The following is an 18,079-nucleotide window of genomic DNA, read 5'->3' on the forward strand; positions in this document are numbered from 1 at the left end:
AAATTCTTTGTGTGTCAGAATCTACAGAAGTGTCATGAATCTAGTGCAATTACTGTACTGTATGTGGCTGCTTTTTTTCTACAAACAACAAATCAAATGCACCTGAGCAACTGATACATCAACTTCTGACCCAACAGGTCTGATGTCATAAGATGCATGGCAACAACAGGTACAGGCTACCGTACACAGAAAAGAAGAGATAGATCTGATAGAAGAGAAGTAGCATTCCTTCAGACAGGACTGAACAGAACTAAGCAAGGTTGTGTTTTAAACAAGTCCTCTACAGGTGAGTGTTGATACTTTATTCATTTAGGCTTGTTTTTCTTGTAATAAATGATATTGCTTGTATCAACATCTATGATATTTATTATGATGTACTGTATATGTGAATCGTAATTTTATTTAGATAATGTAGCTACTTTTTGTTCTTTTCCTTTAGATTTTTTTCCTTCTAATTTTTAATTCCTTGACCCAGCCCCGATTAAAATGTTATTTGTCAAACTCTTCATGTATTGTCTGTATATATTTGTCTGAGAGGTGAAAGAAAACTTCACATTAAGATTACAGCCATCTTCAGTCCTGTTATCCTGTTGGGGTTGGTTTGTAGGCAGTGTTGTTAGCTGATTGTTTTACACAGATTACAATCACTAACCATACTGCCAACACAACAGCCTACAGTCAAGCACATATCACTGTGTGTTTATTTCAAGTATTATATGTGGTTATATATTATATGGGAAGTTGCTTTGCAATCAAAACGAGGGTCGGAGAAGTTGCCGCTGATACTTTATATTCAATTCAATTTTATTTGTATAGCGCTTTTAGCAATTGTCATTGTCGCAAAGCAGCTTTACACAATCAAAATAATTATTTAAGTTTGTATGAAATGTGAATGTGTATGAATCAGAATAGTCAGTTTGTTACTCAGTTTCTTACTTCATGTTACTCATCTGTGAAACGTGCTTTATTATATGTTTGTGCCACGGTTGTTCTGGAAGTCTCCTTGGGAACAAGTGCTGTTTGGTTATTTGGCAGTGTTGTTAGCTGATTACAATTTGGACCTAGTAATCACTAACCTCACTACCAGCTGAACAACAGCTCAAAACCAGCACGTCTTTATATTGTCTTGGTTCTTGAAAATGCTTGCAATGTAATACATCTTCATAAAAAATAATATTAAAAAGGAAAATGAATCTAACTGTCTAAGTGTCTGTCTGAAAGGAATTGTCATTCATTTAGCCTAATCTTTACTCAATTACTGCATGCTCCAGGTTTACAAATCAGTTTTCACAAATTAGTCTAACTAGCCCTATATCATCAGTCTAATTCTTAAGTGTTTTTACATTTGCTGCTTCTACTGTGTGGTTTTATTTTTGTAGTTTTGTTTTTATTTAGACACGTTCATATCCTTACAGTAGGTAAAGAGCTAATATTTAAAGTTATAAATCATACTCAAGTTAAAAGCATTTTTTCTTACAATCCTGATTGGCCAAGACATGACAAAAAGCAAATGGTAATGGCTGATTGCAGCAGCAGCAATAATAATAGTCATAATTATCACTGTCGTCATCATCATCATATCATTGTTGTTATTTATTAGTTTGATCTGTGTTATTAATGTATGTACAATCTATTTCTCACAAATAGCAACTCATTAATTCATGCTGATTGGATCCACAATTCTGAGGATTTAATCCTAAAGTTGATTTTCAAATTCTAGATTTCAAAAATTTAAAGCTGACATTAAGAAGAAGAAAATAAAGACCAAAGAGATGATGATGATTAAAATTGTATTTGTCATTTACACAACTATACACAGTATGATAAGCAGTGAAATGCTTAAACAGCTGTTCGTGATCTTAAAAAGGAAAGATGAGATGGAATAAGAAAGTAAAAAGATAGATTTCCCTGTAATAATAGAAAACATTTTCAGTTACAATGAAATAAAAGTTCAACTAGAGATATATAAAATGGGTATAAGAGGAAAAAGATGTGGCATGTAGGTCTGAGCAGCAGTATGAGTGAAACATGGAGTATGATGATAATGATAATGATGATGATGATAGTGGTTATGGTTTTTGTGGTAAGTGGTTTTATTTGTTTTATATACAGATGTTACAGGAGCCTCATGACTAACAGCTAGTTTAACATCACTATATTAACAGTGTAGTGATGGTTTAGAGAAGGTTATCTTAGCGGGTTACTACATGATCTCCAGTTTCAGATGTTTCCAAAACCAAAACTAAACATCCCAATAACATTGTAGGAAGCAGTCTAACGGTTAGCTAGGGTCAGTGTGCTAGTTCAGGAGCATATTTTCCTGTATGGCCTCCTGAGACCCGAACATCCTCATATGAGGACATGTCATTTTCTCCCAACTTCATTGTTTCTATACATATATCCCTGTACCATCCTCATATGAGGACTGTTAGGTCCTAACATTTCCTGGTTTAAGACATTGATTAAATGTATAGTTATCAGCTATGTATAAAGAAAAACAGTCAGTAGAAATTGCAATGTACACATTAGTAGAGAAAGATATTGCCGCTTTGTAATTTATTAAACTATACTCACTCGCCAAAATGACTTTTATGCCAATATGATAGCCTTTAGCTCTCTTCTCAGTAGAAAAAAAAAACCTTTTTGTGTAAAGCTGCTTTGCGAGAATGAATTGATGGAGCCATTTCTACCAGTGGGTACTCATTGGATTGTATTTTATTGATCTAGAAAATATTAGTGGCGGCACAGTGGCGTAGCGGTTAGCACTGTCGCCTTGCATCTCCAGGTTCTGCAGAGGTGGGTAGAGTAGCCAAAAAAATGTACTTGAGTAAGAGTAGCTGTACTTCAAAATAATATTACTCTAGTGGAAGTAAAAAGTAGTCATCCAAAATATTACTCAAGTAAAAGTAAAAAAGTATTCGGTGAAAAGACTCACTCTTGCTCACTGAGTGAGTACTGAGTAACTGTTTCAATCATAATGTTTGATTAATTTTTAATACTTTTTATATTAGCTATATATATCTTATATTATTATAGTATAATTATAATAATTTTATATGCCAACATTGCAACATTCAATTAAATAACTTACCGAGACAGGTTTCCTCGGGTTAAAATCGAGTTTTTATATGCTTATGTGTGTGTGTGTCTGTTCTGGCAGATAGAGAAGACACTGCAGTATGAAGCTGTTCTTTTGCAAAACATTATTTTTATATGATGACAGGGATGCCAGCTGAAGATTTCTTTCTGGCTATGCCGCTCGTTTGAGTGTGGTCATGTGACTACCATACTGGTAATGTTTTTTTTTTTTATTGTTATTGCGGCTGATTGGTCAAACGGAGTCATCTGATTATTGTTCTTGCATCTAATTGGTAAAACACAGTCATCTGGTAGATCTAACGGCTGCATGTGTAGAATAAATGGTTAGAAAAGTAACAAGTCGAGTGTAGCCGAGTGTAGCCGAGTGTAGCCGAATGTAGCGGAGTAAGAGTAGCGTTTCTTCTTTACAAAACTACTCAAGTAAAAGTAAAAAGTATGGTGCAGTAAAACTACCCATGAAAGTTTTTTTTTTTTTTTTTTTAAGTTACTCAAGTAAATGTAACGGAGTAAATGTAACTTGTTACTACCCACCTTTGAGGTTCTGGGTTCGATTCCTGCCTCAGTGTCTGCATGCATGGAGTTTGCATGTTCTCCCCATGCTTGGTGGGTTTCCTCCCACAGTCCAAAAACATGCAGGTTAGGTTGATTAGCATTTCCAAATTTTCTGTAGTATGTGAATGAGTTTGAGTGTGTGTATGTGTGTGTGCCCTGAGATGGATTGGCACCCTGACCAGGGTAAATCCCGCCTCCAAGTCTCCTGGGACAGGTTCCGGGCCCTCTGCGATCCTGGACACAGGATATAAAACGGTATAGACAATGACTACGACGATAGAAACGATTAGCTACTCCATAAAGGGGTCTACTCAGGAATTGTATGATGTCTGGCAACCATTCTTGAGCCATTTTGAAAATATGTAGATAGATAGTTTGGATCTGTAATTAAACATTTCTGATTTTTTATAAATGTACTTTGATGGAAAAAATATATAATTATAATATAATTATTATAATATTTTTATTATTAAAAAATAATTTTTTTATTTGTATGATTTAAATTTTATTATTCTTTTGTGTGATGTTTTATTAGTTTTTACTGCCTGTCTGTTGTTTTTCTGTTATTGAGAAGAGAGAAGAGGGGAATAATATAGGGAGAAAAATAATAGTGTACCATGTGTGTATATGTATCTTGTTTAAATTTTCAATAAAAAGACTTTATTTCATTAAAGGTCATTTTCATTTTTTTTTTTTAATTAATTGTGTGTGTGGGGGGGGGAGAGTATTCTTTTTAGTCGCGCGCTTAGAGCGCCTATCTCCATGGCAACCGGTAAACACACTCGGGCCTTGGCTACAGCGCAGCAGCAGAAGTGTCGCTATGAGCGAGGATCGGGACACGGACTCTGTGGAAACGCCGTCAGATGTGGATGTGTGTTACACGGTGTTTGAAGGCTCCTCGCAGGAGGATGTCGCTCACGCCAAGGTGTTCTGGAGCTCCCTGTATTTACAGCCACCCATCGAGTCCAGCTTAGTGTCCGTGGACGTGTCTCAGCGTCTGAAGGTAGCCAAGGACCCGCAATGCAAGCGTGAGTGTGTGTGTGTGTGTGAGAGAGAGAAAGTGAGATAGAGTGTGTGTGTGTGTGTGTGTGTGTGTGTGTGTGTGTGTGTGTGTGTGTGTGTGTGTGTGTGTGAGAGAGAGAGAGAGAGAGAGAGAGAGAGAGTGTGAGAGAGAGATAGGGAGTGTGTGTGTGTGTGAGAGAGAGAAAGTGAGATAGAGTGTGTGTGTGTGTGTGTGTAAGAGAGAGAGAGAGTGAGATAGAGTGTGTGTGTGTGTGTGTGTGAGAGAGAGAGAGAGTGAGATAGAGTGTGTGTGTGTGTGTGTGTAAGAGAGAGAGAGAGAGAGAGAAAGTGAGATAGAGTGTGTGTGTGTGTGTGTGTAAGAGAGAGAGAGAGTGAGATAGAGTGTGTGTGTGTGTGTGTGTGAGAGAGAGAGAGAGAGAGAGAAAGTGAGATAGAGTGTGTGTGTGTGTGTGTGTGTGTGTGTGTGTGTAAGAGAGAGAGAGAGTGAGATAGAGTGTGTGTGTGTGTGTGTGTGTGTGTGTGTGTGTGAGAGAGAGAGAGAGAGAGTGTGTGTGTGTGTGTGTGAGAGAGAGAGAGAGTGTGAGAGAGAGAGAGTGTGTGTGTGAGAGAGAGAGATAAAGAGAGTGTGTGAGAGAGAGAGAGAGAGAGTGTGTGTGTGTGTGAGAGAGAGAGAGAGAGAGAGAGAGAGAGAGTGTGAGAGAGAGAGAGATAGAGAGAGAGAGTGTGTGTGTGTGTGTGTGTGTGAGAGAGAGAGAGAGTGTGTGTGTGAGAGAGAGAGAGAGAGAGAGAGAGAGAGAGAGAGAGAGAGTGTGTGTGTGTGTGTGTGTGTGAGAGAGAGAGAGTGTGTGTGTGTAAGAGAGAGAGAGAGTGTGTGTGTGTAAGAGAGAGAGAGAGTGTGTGTGTAAGAGAGAGAGAGAGTGTGTGTGTGAGAGAGAGATAGAGAGAGTGTGTGTGTGTAAGAGAGAGAGAGAGTGTGTGTGTAAGAGAGAGATAGAAAGAGTATGTGTGTGTGAGAGAGATCTTATGCTGTTTAGACGCTTTTAGGGGGCGCTAAGTTTAATCAGAATCACAATTGGGTTTTATTCTTCAAATATATACTAAGTGCCCAAAGTAGTGCAAGTGTATCACATGTACTGTAGAAGTATGCAACAAAACAATAAAGTACTGTAGGGTGTAAGAAGTTGGAAAGAAGCATGTTAACATGTTTGTTAAGATGTTTGATTAGTGCAAAAAAACAGTAATATGCTGTACAGTGGGATGTAAGAAGTTAGTAAGAAGCATGTTGGTGCTTTTACACAATAAAGTGGTAGCTCAGTGATTAAGGCATTGGACTACGGTTCGGAAGGTCCCAGGTTCAAACCCCACAACCACCAAGTTGCCACTGTTGGGCCCTTGAGCAAGGCCCTTAACCCTCAACTGCTCAGATGTGTAATGAGATAGAAATGTAAGTCGCTCTGGATAAGAGCGTCTGCCAAATGCCTAAATATAAATATACAGTGCCAGATGTTTGATTAATGCAAAAAAACAGTAATTTACAGTAGGGTGTAAGAAGTTGGTACGAAGCATGTTAAGATGTTCGTTGAGATATTAGGATTTAAGAAAGTTTTTTTTAAAAAGCATGTTGGTGCTTTTACATGAAATACAGTACCAGATGTTTGATTAAGGCAGAAAACAATAATGTACAGTTAGGGGTAGGAGGTTGGTAAGAAGCATGTTAATGTGTTTGTTAAGATGTTTGATTAGTGCAGAAAAACAGTAACGTACAGTAAGGAATGTGCTACAGGGATTTCCCTACGGAATTTACTACAGTTTTGTACCTGAGTCTACAATAACGAACTGGACTCCATATTAATTCCTGCTGTCCGTTATCACCCAAATGAGGATGGGTTCTCTGTTGGGTCAGGTTACTCTCAAGTTTTATTCCTTTTGCCATCTCACAAAGTTTTCCTGACCACTGGCGCCCCTGGCTTGCTCGTGAGGGACAATCCGATCATTTTAATTCATACATATTCTTTCACATTTCATACACGTTTTTATAATTTTCTTTCCATTCTGTAAAGTTGCTTTGCAACAATGACCATTGTTAAAAGTGCTACACTAATAAAAATTAATTAAACTGAATAGATGGTGGGATATGTTGTGCAGAGTGTGATTAGAGCACAGAGTGATTGATCATTCTGAACTATAATAATAATAATAATTATTATTATTATTATTATTATGCTCAGCAATAAAACAACAATAAAATGGTTGAGTGCTTTCGTTTTCGTTACTTACTAGTGATACTAATATTAGTGTTTAATATTTATGAAATAAAATATTTTAATAATGTTAATATTACAAAAATAATTACTATCAATACCAATGTAATATATACGTTACATTAGGCCTATGATTAGCGGATCTAAATGTCTGACTCTAGAAATGCCCCTGCATCACACTAACATTTTATTTGCTTTATTTATTTATTTATTTATTTATTTATTTATTTATTAATAAAAGAAAGTTTTTTATTATTTAGTTACAATAGTACAAGAAAGCAATGCAGCTTGTAATGTTACAGAGAAATCACAAATCCATTTACCCTGAAAACTTTGTTAATGTAGAAAGATACACCTCTGACTGTTACAAACTGTTGATACTGGAGACTCCTTCAATGAATGCTAAATGAACGTTTCTTCACACAAACACTTTGGCTCATGAACAGTTTAACTTATTTTAAAATGTCCTGAACGATACCTGTGGAAACTGTTGCTGCAAAAGCATTAACGGATTAGAAGGTGTCATTCGTCAATAAATGAAAATTTTATCCAGAACAAACTTTCCTGATCACAAGCAGGTGAAATAAAATATCGTGGCCTTTACTTTTTATCTATATACTGTATGTATAAAACAAAAATGGTCTTAATAATTTTGTTTCATCTGTCCTCATAGCCAGCAATAATCTGCCCAAACAGCCACCATGGTTCAGTAAGTACTTTTTCATTCATTTTAATAATAATTTAACTTCAAAGTTCCTCCAAACTGACAACATGATCTTACTACAGACAGCAACGGGATCCTTCAGAAGGCTTACCAGCTACAGATGCAAGATGAAAAGCAGAGATATCTGAAAATGGTGAGTAACAGTTACCGTCATTATACCTACACAATTTTTTGTCATGAAAGCCTGCATACTGTATAAATGTAGACTGTGGGGAAAATGCCAGAGGAAATGTCCCACACAGTCTTTGCTTCCTAAGTATCTATAGATTGCGAAGACAGCTCATCTCTTCAGAACGGCTCGGTTCTGTTCTCGAGTGCTCTGTGATCTATGACGCTGCTCTTTTCCAGGCTGTGTAAAATGCACTGCGTTTTCTATACTAGTACTAGGTACTTTCTATTTTAGACTCGGTGCTTGTGTTGAAAACCAGCTGGAAATGAGACACATGAAACAATTAAAAAAACCTGGAAAACCGGGAGGTGCGGGTGATTTACTAAACTTTTAGTAGGCAGTTAAAGGGATAGTTCAGGTTTTTTTTTAATGTCTTGTATCAAATCTGACGTGCATATAAGTACATTACAGGAGGTCTTACCTTGGGACCTACTGTAACGAACTTACTTAATATGCCCCGGAATTTAAGACAGACTTGAAAAAACCCAACCTATCCCTTTAAGTCATTCGCTCGGAATGCAGGCTTGAGTGAATGATGTACAGTCTTTCTGCTCACTAGTGATTTACCTCAATAACGATGCTCAGGGATATAATGTACTACAGTTAGTTACGGCCTGATTAGACAGGAGGTTTTCCAGGAGTTGTGATAATGGATGGTACAGTAACAGTACAGAGACTTTTTTGTCTCAAACCACGTCCCAGTTGTTAAAATAGGTTGGTACACTCCACCATTATGTCATTATAATATATATATATATATATATATATATATATATATATACAGTATATATATATATATATATACTGAATGTAACTAGTTTCCCTTCATGTACTCCGGTTTCCTCCCACAGTCCAAAGACCTGCAGATTAGGCTAACTGGCGTTTCTGTAGTGTGTAAATGAGTGTGTAAGTGTGTGTATGTATGTGTGTGTGTCTTGCGATGGAGTGACACCATGTCCAGGGTGTACCCCGCCTCGTGCCCTAAGTCTCCTGGGATAAGCTCCAATCCCCCGCGACTCTGAATACAAGATAAAGCGTTAGAGACGATGAGTGAGTGAATGTAAATGTGTATGTCATTTTAAACAACACTTTGTCATATTAGTAATTGCTTCTAACTCCTTTTAAATTGTCTACACCCACAACAAGCTTCTAACACAAGGCTAAATCTTAAATCTCTCTGTAACGCACTACTTGGTGTGTTAAACAAGTAATTGTAAACCCTAGCGCACTAGGATCTTTCCATTTGACACTATTTGGGATTTAACCCGTAAACCCGGAAATGAACGGCTCTGATATTCTAAAGTAAAATCAGTGGAAATATAAAGAGAAAATTACTTATTCTATTCACATTTTGGCCACATAGTACTGGTTGGTCGCCATCTGTCAGTCGCCAGCTCTGCTAGTCGCGGTTAGTCAGTTCATCCAATCACAAAGTGATGTGGGTTTGTGGAGCAAAATAACCGGTCAAGTAAAACTACAAATCATAATCTTTTTATTATAAATGGTGTTTGTGGAACTGTTGTTTTCCACACAACAGTCGAATATCACACTCGAGGTCATGCTGTTGTGCTGGATATCAGCACGCCTGTGACGACTTCTGCACAGCACTTCTCACTTCCCCTGGTAAGATAATGTTTAAGTATACTGCCATCTGCTGGTCTAAGGTGTTACTATAATTAAAATATTAAGTATAAGATTTTAAACCTGCAAAGGGTGATGTAATTTTGATTACTATTCTTTGATTCTGTAAAGATGTTAAGAAGATTGTTAAAAAATGCCATACAGATCAAATTGAATTAAGTTGAATTATGATCAAAAATACCTCTGATTATTTTATTCCATATCTTTAACTGCAAGTAATAGCTATGATATATTGGTGCTGTTTCTATTGTCTTCTCTTGCTGGAGCCAGTCTGTAAGAGAGAGTATACATAGACTTAATGAGCAATGAATCGAGACCAGATGAGTTTTTGCAGCGTGAGGATCTGGCAGCCAGAATCTGTCTTTAAGCAAAAAAAAAAAAGAAGCCTCAGCAGGCTACATTAAGGAAATGAAGCGACCACTTGCATAACGTTGCACTTAAGACATAAAGTGAATCAGGCATGTGCTGCAATCCCACACCACCTCCAGCTAGATTGGTCCTTAATTGTGGCAGTTTTAATGACACAATCAATGTTCGAAATCCCTAACAGGAATATGAGATTTGGTGACAAGACCCTGGCATGGGCTACAAATGAGCAATATCAGCAATTTATTACACCAACTGTTTTAAGATCTTTGTATTTCTGCCATGATGGATGCATCTGCGGAGCTTCTAGCGCTTGCTGCAGCCCGCTGAGGGTGGCTGCTAATCGGATTACAGGACCCCATGGTTTGCGGTGTGCAGCCTAGTGGCAGATCAATTCATCAGAAAGAGGCTTCAGAGAACATCGATTCTGTTTTTTTTTTTCTTGCAGAGTATTCTGCTTAAGTAAAGAGGTGCATATCATTCAGTCTCAGTGGGAGTCATGAGATGCAGCTTATAGAAAGAAGGTTCCTTGGATGAAGAGCTCTTACCAGCACAGCTATTCCTAATTTGAAAGTCAATTTGGCCAATAGAAGATCGTTATCCTTGTTATCCCTGACATTTAGTATGCATTTGACCCAAGTTCAAAGAACAGCTGATGCCCACAGTAGAATAAGTTGGGTTTTTCAAAGGCTCATCAATGGCAATCACAATGGCACAGTTCCTTAAGTAGATTTCATTAATGCCAGGTGGCATCATGTAGCCTGATATGAATCAGAGTTATTGGATATAGTTGGAACATATACAGAACAGGGGTGTAGTTAGCCATGTGTTTTAGTCATATTTTGTACATTTTAACTAATTTGAATTTTAAAAGTCTTAAAAGTAGGGAGAAAGCAAAAAAAATGAATGGTAAAGAAAATAAACATGTTGGACATGCCAGGAAATATATACAGTACCAGTCAAAGGTTTGGACACAGGTTTGGATGTATTTTTTACATACTAGAACAATACTGGAGATTTAAAAACTATGAAATTATGTAATTAAGCAACAACAAAAACAACAACAGTAAGTTGTTATTTTAAGACACAAAAGTCAGCTGCAGACCTTCCTATGAAAGCAAGACCAAAACTTACCTCTGCTGCAGAAGTAGAAGTAGCAGATACATCTCAATAGGATAAGATAAGATAAGATAACCCTTTATTAATCCTGAAGGAAATTGTTTTCTCCAGTGGCTGCATATTTAAAAGATACAAATACAATAGGATAAGAAAAACATAAGAGAGAGAGAGAGAGAGAGAGAAATAAAATACAATATAAAGAAATATAAATAGAATAAAAAATATATATTAAAAAAAACAAAAAAAATACAGTGCCCTGCGATGGATTGGCACCCTGTCCAGGGTGTACCCCGCCTCGTGCCCTAGGTCTCCTGGAATAGGCTCCAGGTCCCCGTGACCCTAAATACAGGATAAAGCCGTATAGAAAATGAGTGAGTGAGTGAGTGAGGAAAAAACTACAGACTGTACAGAAAGGTGCAGAATTGTCTTTTTTGTGTAATGTACATGTATGTGATTTATTTTGCACATAATATTTGATATTGCATATAGAGAAGTAATGATATACCACACCAGACATACAAATATTGCACATGATTTTCATAATATTGCATAATTAGTGGTTTGCATGTGATATTGTTATTGTAATAATAATAATGCAAAATGTATCAGGGCATGATAAAGTTCTATTGATTATTCTGTCTTGACAGCTCCCTAATGAAGGGGGAAGAGATATAGAGTTTCATTGCCTCTGGTATAAATGATGTCCTGTGGCGTTCAGTTTTAGACTTTGGTAGTCTTAGTCTGTGGCTGAACGTGCTTCTGTATGACATCAGTGACTTATGTAGGGGATGTGATGTATCATCCATGATACTAAGAAGTTTCTTCACCTTCCTCCTCTCAGACACTTGGTGTAATGTATGTATGTTTGGGTGTTTACGTACCCGCTAAAAGTATAATGCATGCTGTGTTATACTGTATATACTAAATGATCCACCCTGGGCAGATGCGTATGACTTTAAACATTATTAACAGTACTGTTAGTTCTACTACTGTTACTGTTAGTCTAGGTAGTTTCAGGTTTCAACAATCTGCTTCCATCATTTTACTATGTCATGTAACTGCTTTGGTTTGGGGAAACTAACTAGGCTGACAAGAGTGATAAATTGTGAGGAATGTGACATTTGTGAACATCACAAATAATTATTTTATTACAGACATTGTAAAGACCACTGTTACAGATGCCAGCTACATGGAGAGGACTTCTTATTTTAAACCTAATGAAATATCTATTTTTAACATTATGCACCATGCTTATTAGACAGCAAGACATTAACTAGAGATGCATTTCCGTAAGAAAATGTGGCGTGTGATTGTGCAATAGGGGATGCTCTGCTTTCCACTTTCATCCAAAGTGACATCATGACTTGGCCGGGACTTGTACCCTGTTCACCCAGCAGAGATGACATCACTTACTACTTTTCCACATGCATTGCTATGACAATGGTTACATTTATATTAAGGGGTGACTTAAACAAATAAACACAAACGCACACACATAATGGATTAAAAAGCTGTGTACCAGAGCACTACATGGGACCTTAATGAACACGACAAAGTTAGAAAGGTGTGGATATGTCAAAAAAGGACGAGGAAGAGGAGCAGCTCCATATTTCATGTGAAGATGTGAGACAGTAATTATGAAGTTGACATATAAGAAAAATTAGATTAAATACTTTTTTTTCTGCTCTAAAATGTTTTATAACTATAATGCTACCATATCCTAGTGTTCACCATCATCATTCAACTCACCCAAATAACTTAATTCTTATTTAATTATGTTTCATCGTAAAGGAACTCTTTGCAGGTGAATAAAAACATGAATCTTTCTCCTGTTCATGGTAGATCCAAGAAAACCTTTCAGACAAACTCTAAGGGAGACTTCCTTTACCGTTTCACTTTGTAGTTCTGCAACGGCACAATTTATTCATCATCAGTTTGTTTTTGTTTCATTGCATTTCCCGTTTTTTGCCTGTCACCTGGCCGATTTTAGGTGGATGAAGGAACATTTTAGGCCAAAATCACTTGAGCTCAATCAGACACACAGCTTATTAGTCCTAGTGGTCAACAAGTCAGGAACACAGGCTTTTGATTGGTCGATAGACTCAGCACGATATCAGCTAGTGGCAAAGTGGAACCATGGATAAACGCGTTCCATTTATTTTTCACTTGCTTGATCAGACAACAGCATGAGACATTCGACAGAACGCAGAGCTTAATTGCCCTGGGCGAATGGGTAAGCGTTAATATTGACCAGTTAGTGAGCATAGGTTTCTAAGATTGATTTGACCCCGGGGCATGGGGAACACCTGGTGTGATGTCATAATGATCTCATTGGCCATAAGAAGATTCTGGCTGAGTCAAGTGGAATTTCAAGCATATTTTTTTCTACTTATATCCAATTTACTCAGATCAAGTTTAAGCTTTCATTATTATTAAAAGAGATCCATACCCCTGAGGGGCTATCGAAATTTAAAATTGTGTGTCTGCCCACATTTAAGCACTGCCATAAGTTTAAACAAAATTGTATTATCAGTGATGGTTTTCTTTAATCAAATTTTTGGTTCAACCTAAAAAGTCAATAAATGCCACCGAACAAATTACATAATCTCATGCACTTCTTAGCCATTATTCGCAAGTAATTAATAAATATATTGCTCATTCACCAAGCTATTTTCCAGCGCAGTTACAACCCACTCGGCTCCATATCCCTCTTATTTCTCCACAGGCCCACTGAGAGCAATCGACCTGAAAGTTCTAAGATGTATAGTCCTCCAGAGCCCAGATCCTTTTCATATAATCGCTATTTATTAACTGGCTTTTCTTCCTGAGAAAAATGTTTTTTTTTTCCACCAAAAAATGATGACTGAAGAGAGATGGCTGATTTTATGAGGGGAAAAAAACATTATATTTCAAACAGTACTTGCCTTTTTCACTTTGAAACTAAAGTTTTTACATAAATAAAAAGATTTATTCTGTCCACATGAATGGGCATATTTTATAAAAGAAGCCGCATTTGATTTCACTTTGAGTGCTTCTGCAGTACTTGCAGGCCTGGTTAATGTTCACAGCTAATGATAATAATCATATTCCATTACATTACTGTAACTGATTAACCTGCTCTCGAATGATGTCTGCTTGATAAATGGCTGCTGAAGCCATATTCAGAATGAAATCAATCAAATGACGTTAATTACCAGCCAGCCATGTAGCCACAAAGCGAGGGTGTTAAATCAGAGTTATGAGGCTTGTTTAGCAGTTGCAGTTTCTCTTGCCAGCTGGCTGCTACATTCTCAGCCGTGTCCATATGCACATATTTTGGAGCTGTTTGTGGATAACTGTCTACCATTACGGCTTGCTTTCTTTACTTACCGTAAGCTTTATGTGTTTTTTTTTCCTTAAAGGCGAAAAGGCATGACGAGATCTTGAATCTCTTAAAGAAGCAAAGAGAAGATCGGATTAAGGTAGGCACCAACATGACGATCTCCCTCATAACACCATATTGCTGCTTCATTTATGTTCAGATGCCAATACGCACGTGCAAATTATTCAATAGGCAATTCATCATTACAGCCCTTTGCAGGTTTGGGCAGAAGAGGAGTACCGTAGACAGCCAAGTGTTTTATTCCTCTTCTATCCATTAGAGTGCTCTGTATCTCTTATCAGCACTTTTTCCTCAAAGCCTCAGCATTTTAGCGGCTGTCCAACCACTGCAGAGGAACGAGAAGAGTGGAAGGGTCTGGAAAGCGGCTCATTATGGACTTGAATGTCTCTAGGGGAAAATGATGATGATTATGTGGTTAGCTTTAGCTGTTTTAGCGATAGTCATTAGTCATAGCCAGTTCTATATTACATTATTGCTTAAGGCGGCAAATGTTACGTAAATGTTATGTAAATAGTTAACGCATCTGATTCTGATTATAAAAATTATATAAGCTGGCTAAAACCATTCGATCCATTACTTTTGACCCTTAAGCTTGGCTATCTAAATTTTGCCCTTATATTATTTCCATCTATGTTGTACAGTATAGTGAACTGTTTGTTGGAAATATATTTATATATATAGAGAGAGATAGATAGATAGATAGATAGATAGATAGATAGATAGATAGATAGATAGATAGATAGATAGATAGATACATTCATTTTCTTAATAGTAATCACATCAGCTATTTTTATTTCTGTAATCTGCAAATTACATACTGTCAGATACAAGTACCTACCAAAATTGAAATGAAAGCCGTCATTAATTTAATACCATCTCCTGTTGTATGCTACAGCATGGTACAGGGTTCACAGCAATAATTATTACACATTTGTACAAAACGTCCATCCAACATCTAATTGTTTAATTAAAAAACATCTTCGCAATTGTTCACATCATGATTATCAACTGTTAACGCTGTCCTCTCCACAGAAAGAAATGGTATCCCGTCTGCACAAGCCAAGTAGACCTGAGTCGACCGAGAGGTACAAGAGAATACCAGTTCTGTCAAACACTGATTTCATCTGGTGAAAAATCTAAGTTTAAACCGCTTACGATAAGTGGCATGGTGCGTGATAGAGCCCTGCATTGATTGTGTGGATGTAGAGGCATTAACCCACCACTGACTAAAGGATTTACTGCTATAGGAGAGGAAGCTGTTTCGCTGATGCTGCTGCCATAAATTACTTCAAATTTAAAAAAAAAACAAAAAGAAAAAGAAGAAGGCAAACAAATAATAGTCCATTTTAATTCTTGGGAGAGGTATTAGATGAACTTTACTGGAAAACTGAGTGAGGATGCATGTGTGTCTGTTGTGCCAAGTCAGCCCTTTTAAAGCCAGTTAAAGAGTTATGAGTGAAAAAAGTGGATGCAGAGAGAGAGTGAAACAATATACCCAATTCCTTACTTAAAAAAAAAAGATGTTAATAGTTTTGGTAAAGATTTGTGTAAAAAAAAATAATAATAATAAAATTAAGGACATGTTATGCATGTTTTTTCCCACAGTGAAAGCTTCCTGTTGTACCTCAGCCCATTAAGTGTTCACTAATTAGACTATGTGTTACTCAATTAATCCATGAGTCAGCTATGTAAGATTAGACCTAAATGTGAACAGTATGGCATCTTTAGCTCTGGAATTGGACACTATGGCCATTCCTATATTGGTATTCAATTGGATTTGAATGGGTCCAAAAATAATACAAGTCAAAATTGGGACAAAATAAGAGATCACTGTTATGACAGTAAAAACTGCCTTTATTTCTATACAAACCCCTGCAACTCTAATGCAGTTATCCCAGAGTTTTACTAGTGCTTGAATACCATCAAAGTAGAAAGTTTTCTTAGTACAGCTTCACATCTAAAACCCTGGCCTGCCAGGAACTCCTTTACTGGCACAAACAGCCTTCTGTCAATTTCAATCAGTTTTACAACTTCATTCAAGAGGAACTTCATCTCAAAATCCCAGTTTGACTTGAACATCCCTGGTACATAAAGATTCCAATCTGTACTTTTTCTTTTTTGTATTTTAAATATTCTAAAAATTAGATCGTACCTATTTTGACCTTAGGAAGCACGCACCTTCCTTTAACACATTACAATCTATCACAATAGAATCTAAATAAAAATACATAGATTCTCCAGTTTGATAACTGCATGCTAAACATGCACAATATTGTACCCACCATGACATGGAAAAAGTACAGCTTGGTATGTATATATTTCTATGTATTGCACAAAACTGTGTATTAATGACAAATGATTAAGCATTTAGGCACAGGTGTAAATAACTAAAAAGGTGAAATGTTAATTTTGACTTTTTATCGTGCTGATTCTGATCTCTAATGATGTGTCTCTGCAGGCTGGCTTGCAAGGCTCCTCCTGAGGTTCTGCATCAGGACATAAAGGAAGTGCGAGAACTCTTATAAAGGAGGCCACCAGTCTTCTGAAATGTGGAACCTCGGATTGCAAGAAATGCAGTTTGCGAGTGTTGCGAAGGACGGGCAAAGATATTTAATAAATTTTGACCTTGAAAACAAGCAAGTCTTGGAGCATCATGTAGCACGCATGCGCTTTTTGTTTTGATGCCGAGTGTCACGTGATCACAAGTGAGCCAATGTTTTTTCTCTCCCTTGCGCTGTGGAATTGTGGGTAATTATCTCCCCTGCTGGGTCTTAGTGCGCGTCTCTCACTGGTATAATCAACACCCTTGCCCACGTGTACTGCGTATGCTTTTACACCCCCCCCCAAACCCCCTCTCAGCTTCACACACACACACATTCTTTGCTCTACACAGAAACACTGCAATTCTTTGCAAAGGAAAAGTGCAGGTTCATTTGTTTGTTTGTTTTACTTTACTGATTCCGTTAGTATGCGCCCACATGCATGTCATTAGCGATGTTCCTTGATAATTTTAACAAGAAAACAGTCTTTCCGTTAGTGTGTGTGCGTGTGCGCGCGTGCGTGTGTTTGAGGAGAGAGGAGAGGAAGAAGGGTTTACTGTGTAAGATAAGATGTAGGAGTGGCTAATTCCTCCTGTTCTCTTACTTTAGAGTCACACACACACACACACACACAGAGGAAACATAAACAGAAACACTTATATTTTTTTATGCATTTATTTTTTGGTGTTGTGTAATGAATAATTTGAGTTTCTATTACTTCTTATAGGAAAATTTGCTTTGATTTAAGAGTGTTTTGGAGTACAAGCCCACTTCCGGAACGAATTATGCTCGTAATCCAAGGTTCCACTGTACTTTCATTTTGTATCAACTATAAGAATTTGAAATGCTTCAAAATACCTGTAACAAATGCACATGTTGTCTGTACACACTTCTTAAAACATAAACTTTACATTGTAAAAGTAAGTTTTTTTATGATTACAAGACAGATTATAGAAATTTAGGTAGAAAAGGAAGATAATGACATACTTTGCCATGTGACATTTAAATCTTCTTTACCTTTAAAAAAAAAAAAAAGGCATACTAGGGAAGTCCCCTTTGTATATTTGTCAGAATATGAGTATGTCCTCATTTGGGTGACACTATGACCCAAATTAGGATGGGTTCCCTGTTTAGTCTGGTTTCTTTTAAAGTTTCTTCCCATTGTCATCTCAGGGAGTTTTTCCTTGCCACCGTTGCCCTCGG

At 37.0% G+C, this 18,079-nt stretch overlaps 1 protein-coding gene across 2 annotated transcripts; it reads left to right on the forward strand.

Moving 5' to 3' along the window:
* The first annotated feature begins 4,450 nt into the window (after positions 1–4,450).
* On the forward strand, positions 4,451–17,167 carry hoatz (HOATZ cilia and flagella associated protein). 2 transcript variants are annotated; one of them, XM_053485917.1, is made up of 6 exons: positions 4,451–4,679; positions 7,609–7,644; positions 7,722–7,792; positions 14,356–14,415; positions 15,369–15,421; positions 16,795–17,167. In XM_053485917.1, the coding sequence occupies exons 1-6, from the start codon at positions 4,472–4,474 to the stop codon at positions 16,859–16,861; spliced, it is 495 nt and encodes a 164-aa protein (XP_053341892.1). In that variant the 5' UTR covers positions 4,451–4,471; the 3' UTR covers positions 16,862–17,167. The 2 variants fall into 2 exon arrangements, with proteins under 2 accessions (XP_053341892.1, XP_053341893.1); XM_053485918.1 differs by lacking the exon at positions 15,369–15,421.
* Positions 17,168–18,079: the final 912 nt, after the last annotated feature.

Source organism: Clarias gariepinus, chromosome 24 (assembly GCF_024256425.1).
Source record: "Clarias gariepinus isolate MV-2021 ecotype Netherlands chromosome 24, CGAR_prim_01v2, whole genome shotgun sequence".
NCBI classification, from domain to species: Eukaryota; Metazoa; Chordata; class Actinopteri; order Siluriformes; family Clariidae; genus Clarias; species Clarias gariepinus.

Bases quoted from the DNA above. Each gene is read 5' to 3' on its own strand.
- hoatz (XM_053485917.1), top strand. From the start codon at position 4,472: ATGAGCGAGGATCGGGACACGGACTCTGTGGAAACGCCGTCAGATGTG. The intron at 7,793-14,355 runs GTGAGTAACAGT...TTTTCCTTAAAG, and splicing joins AGCAGAGATATCTGAAAATG to GCGAAAAGGCATGACGAGAT. The intron at 15,422-16,794 runs GTACAAGAGAAT...GTGTCTCTGCAG, and splicing joins AGACCTGAGTCGACCGAGAG to GCTGGCTTGCAAGGCTCCTC.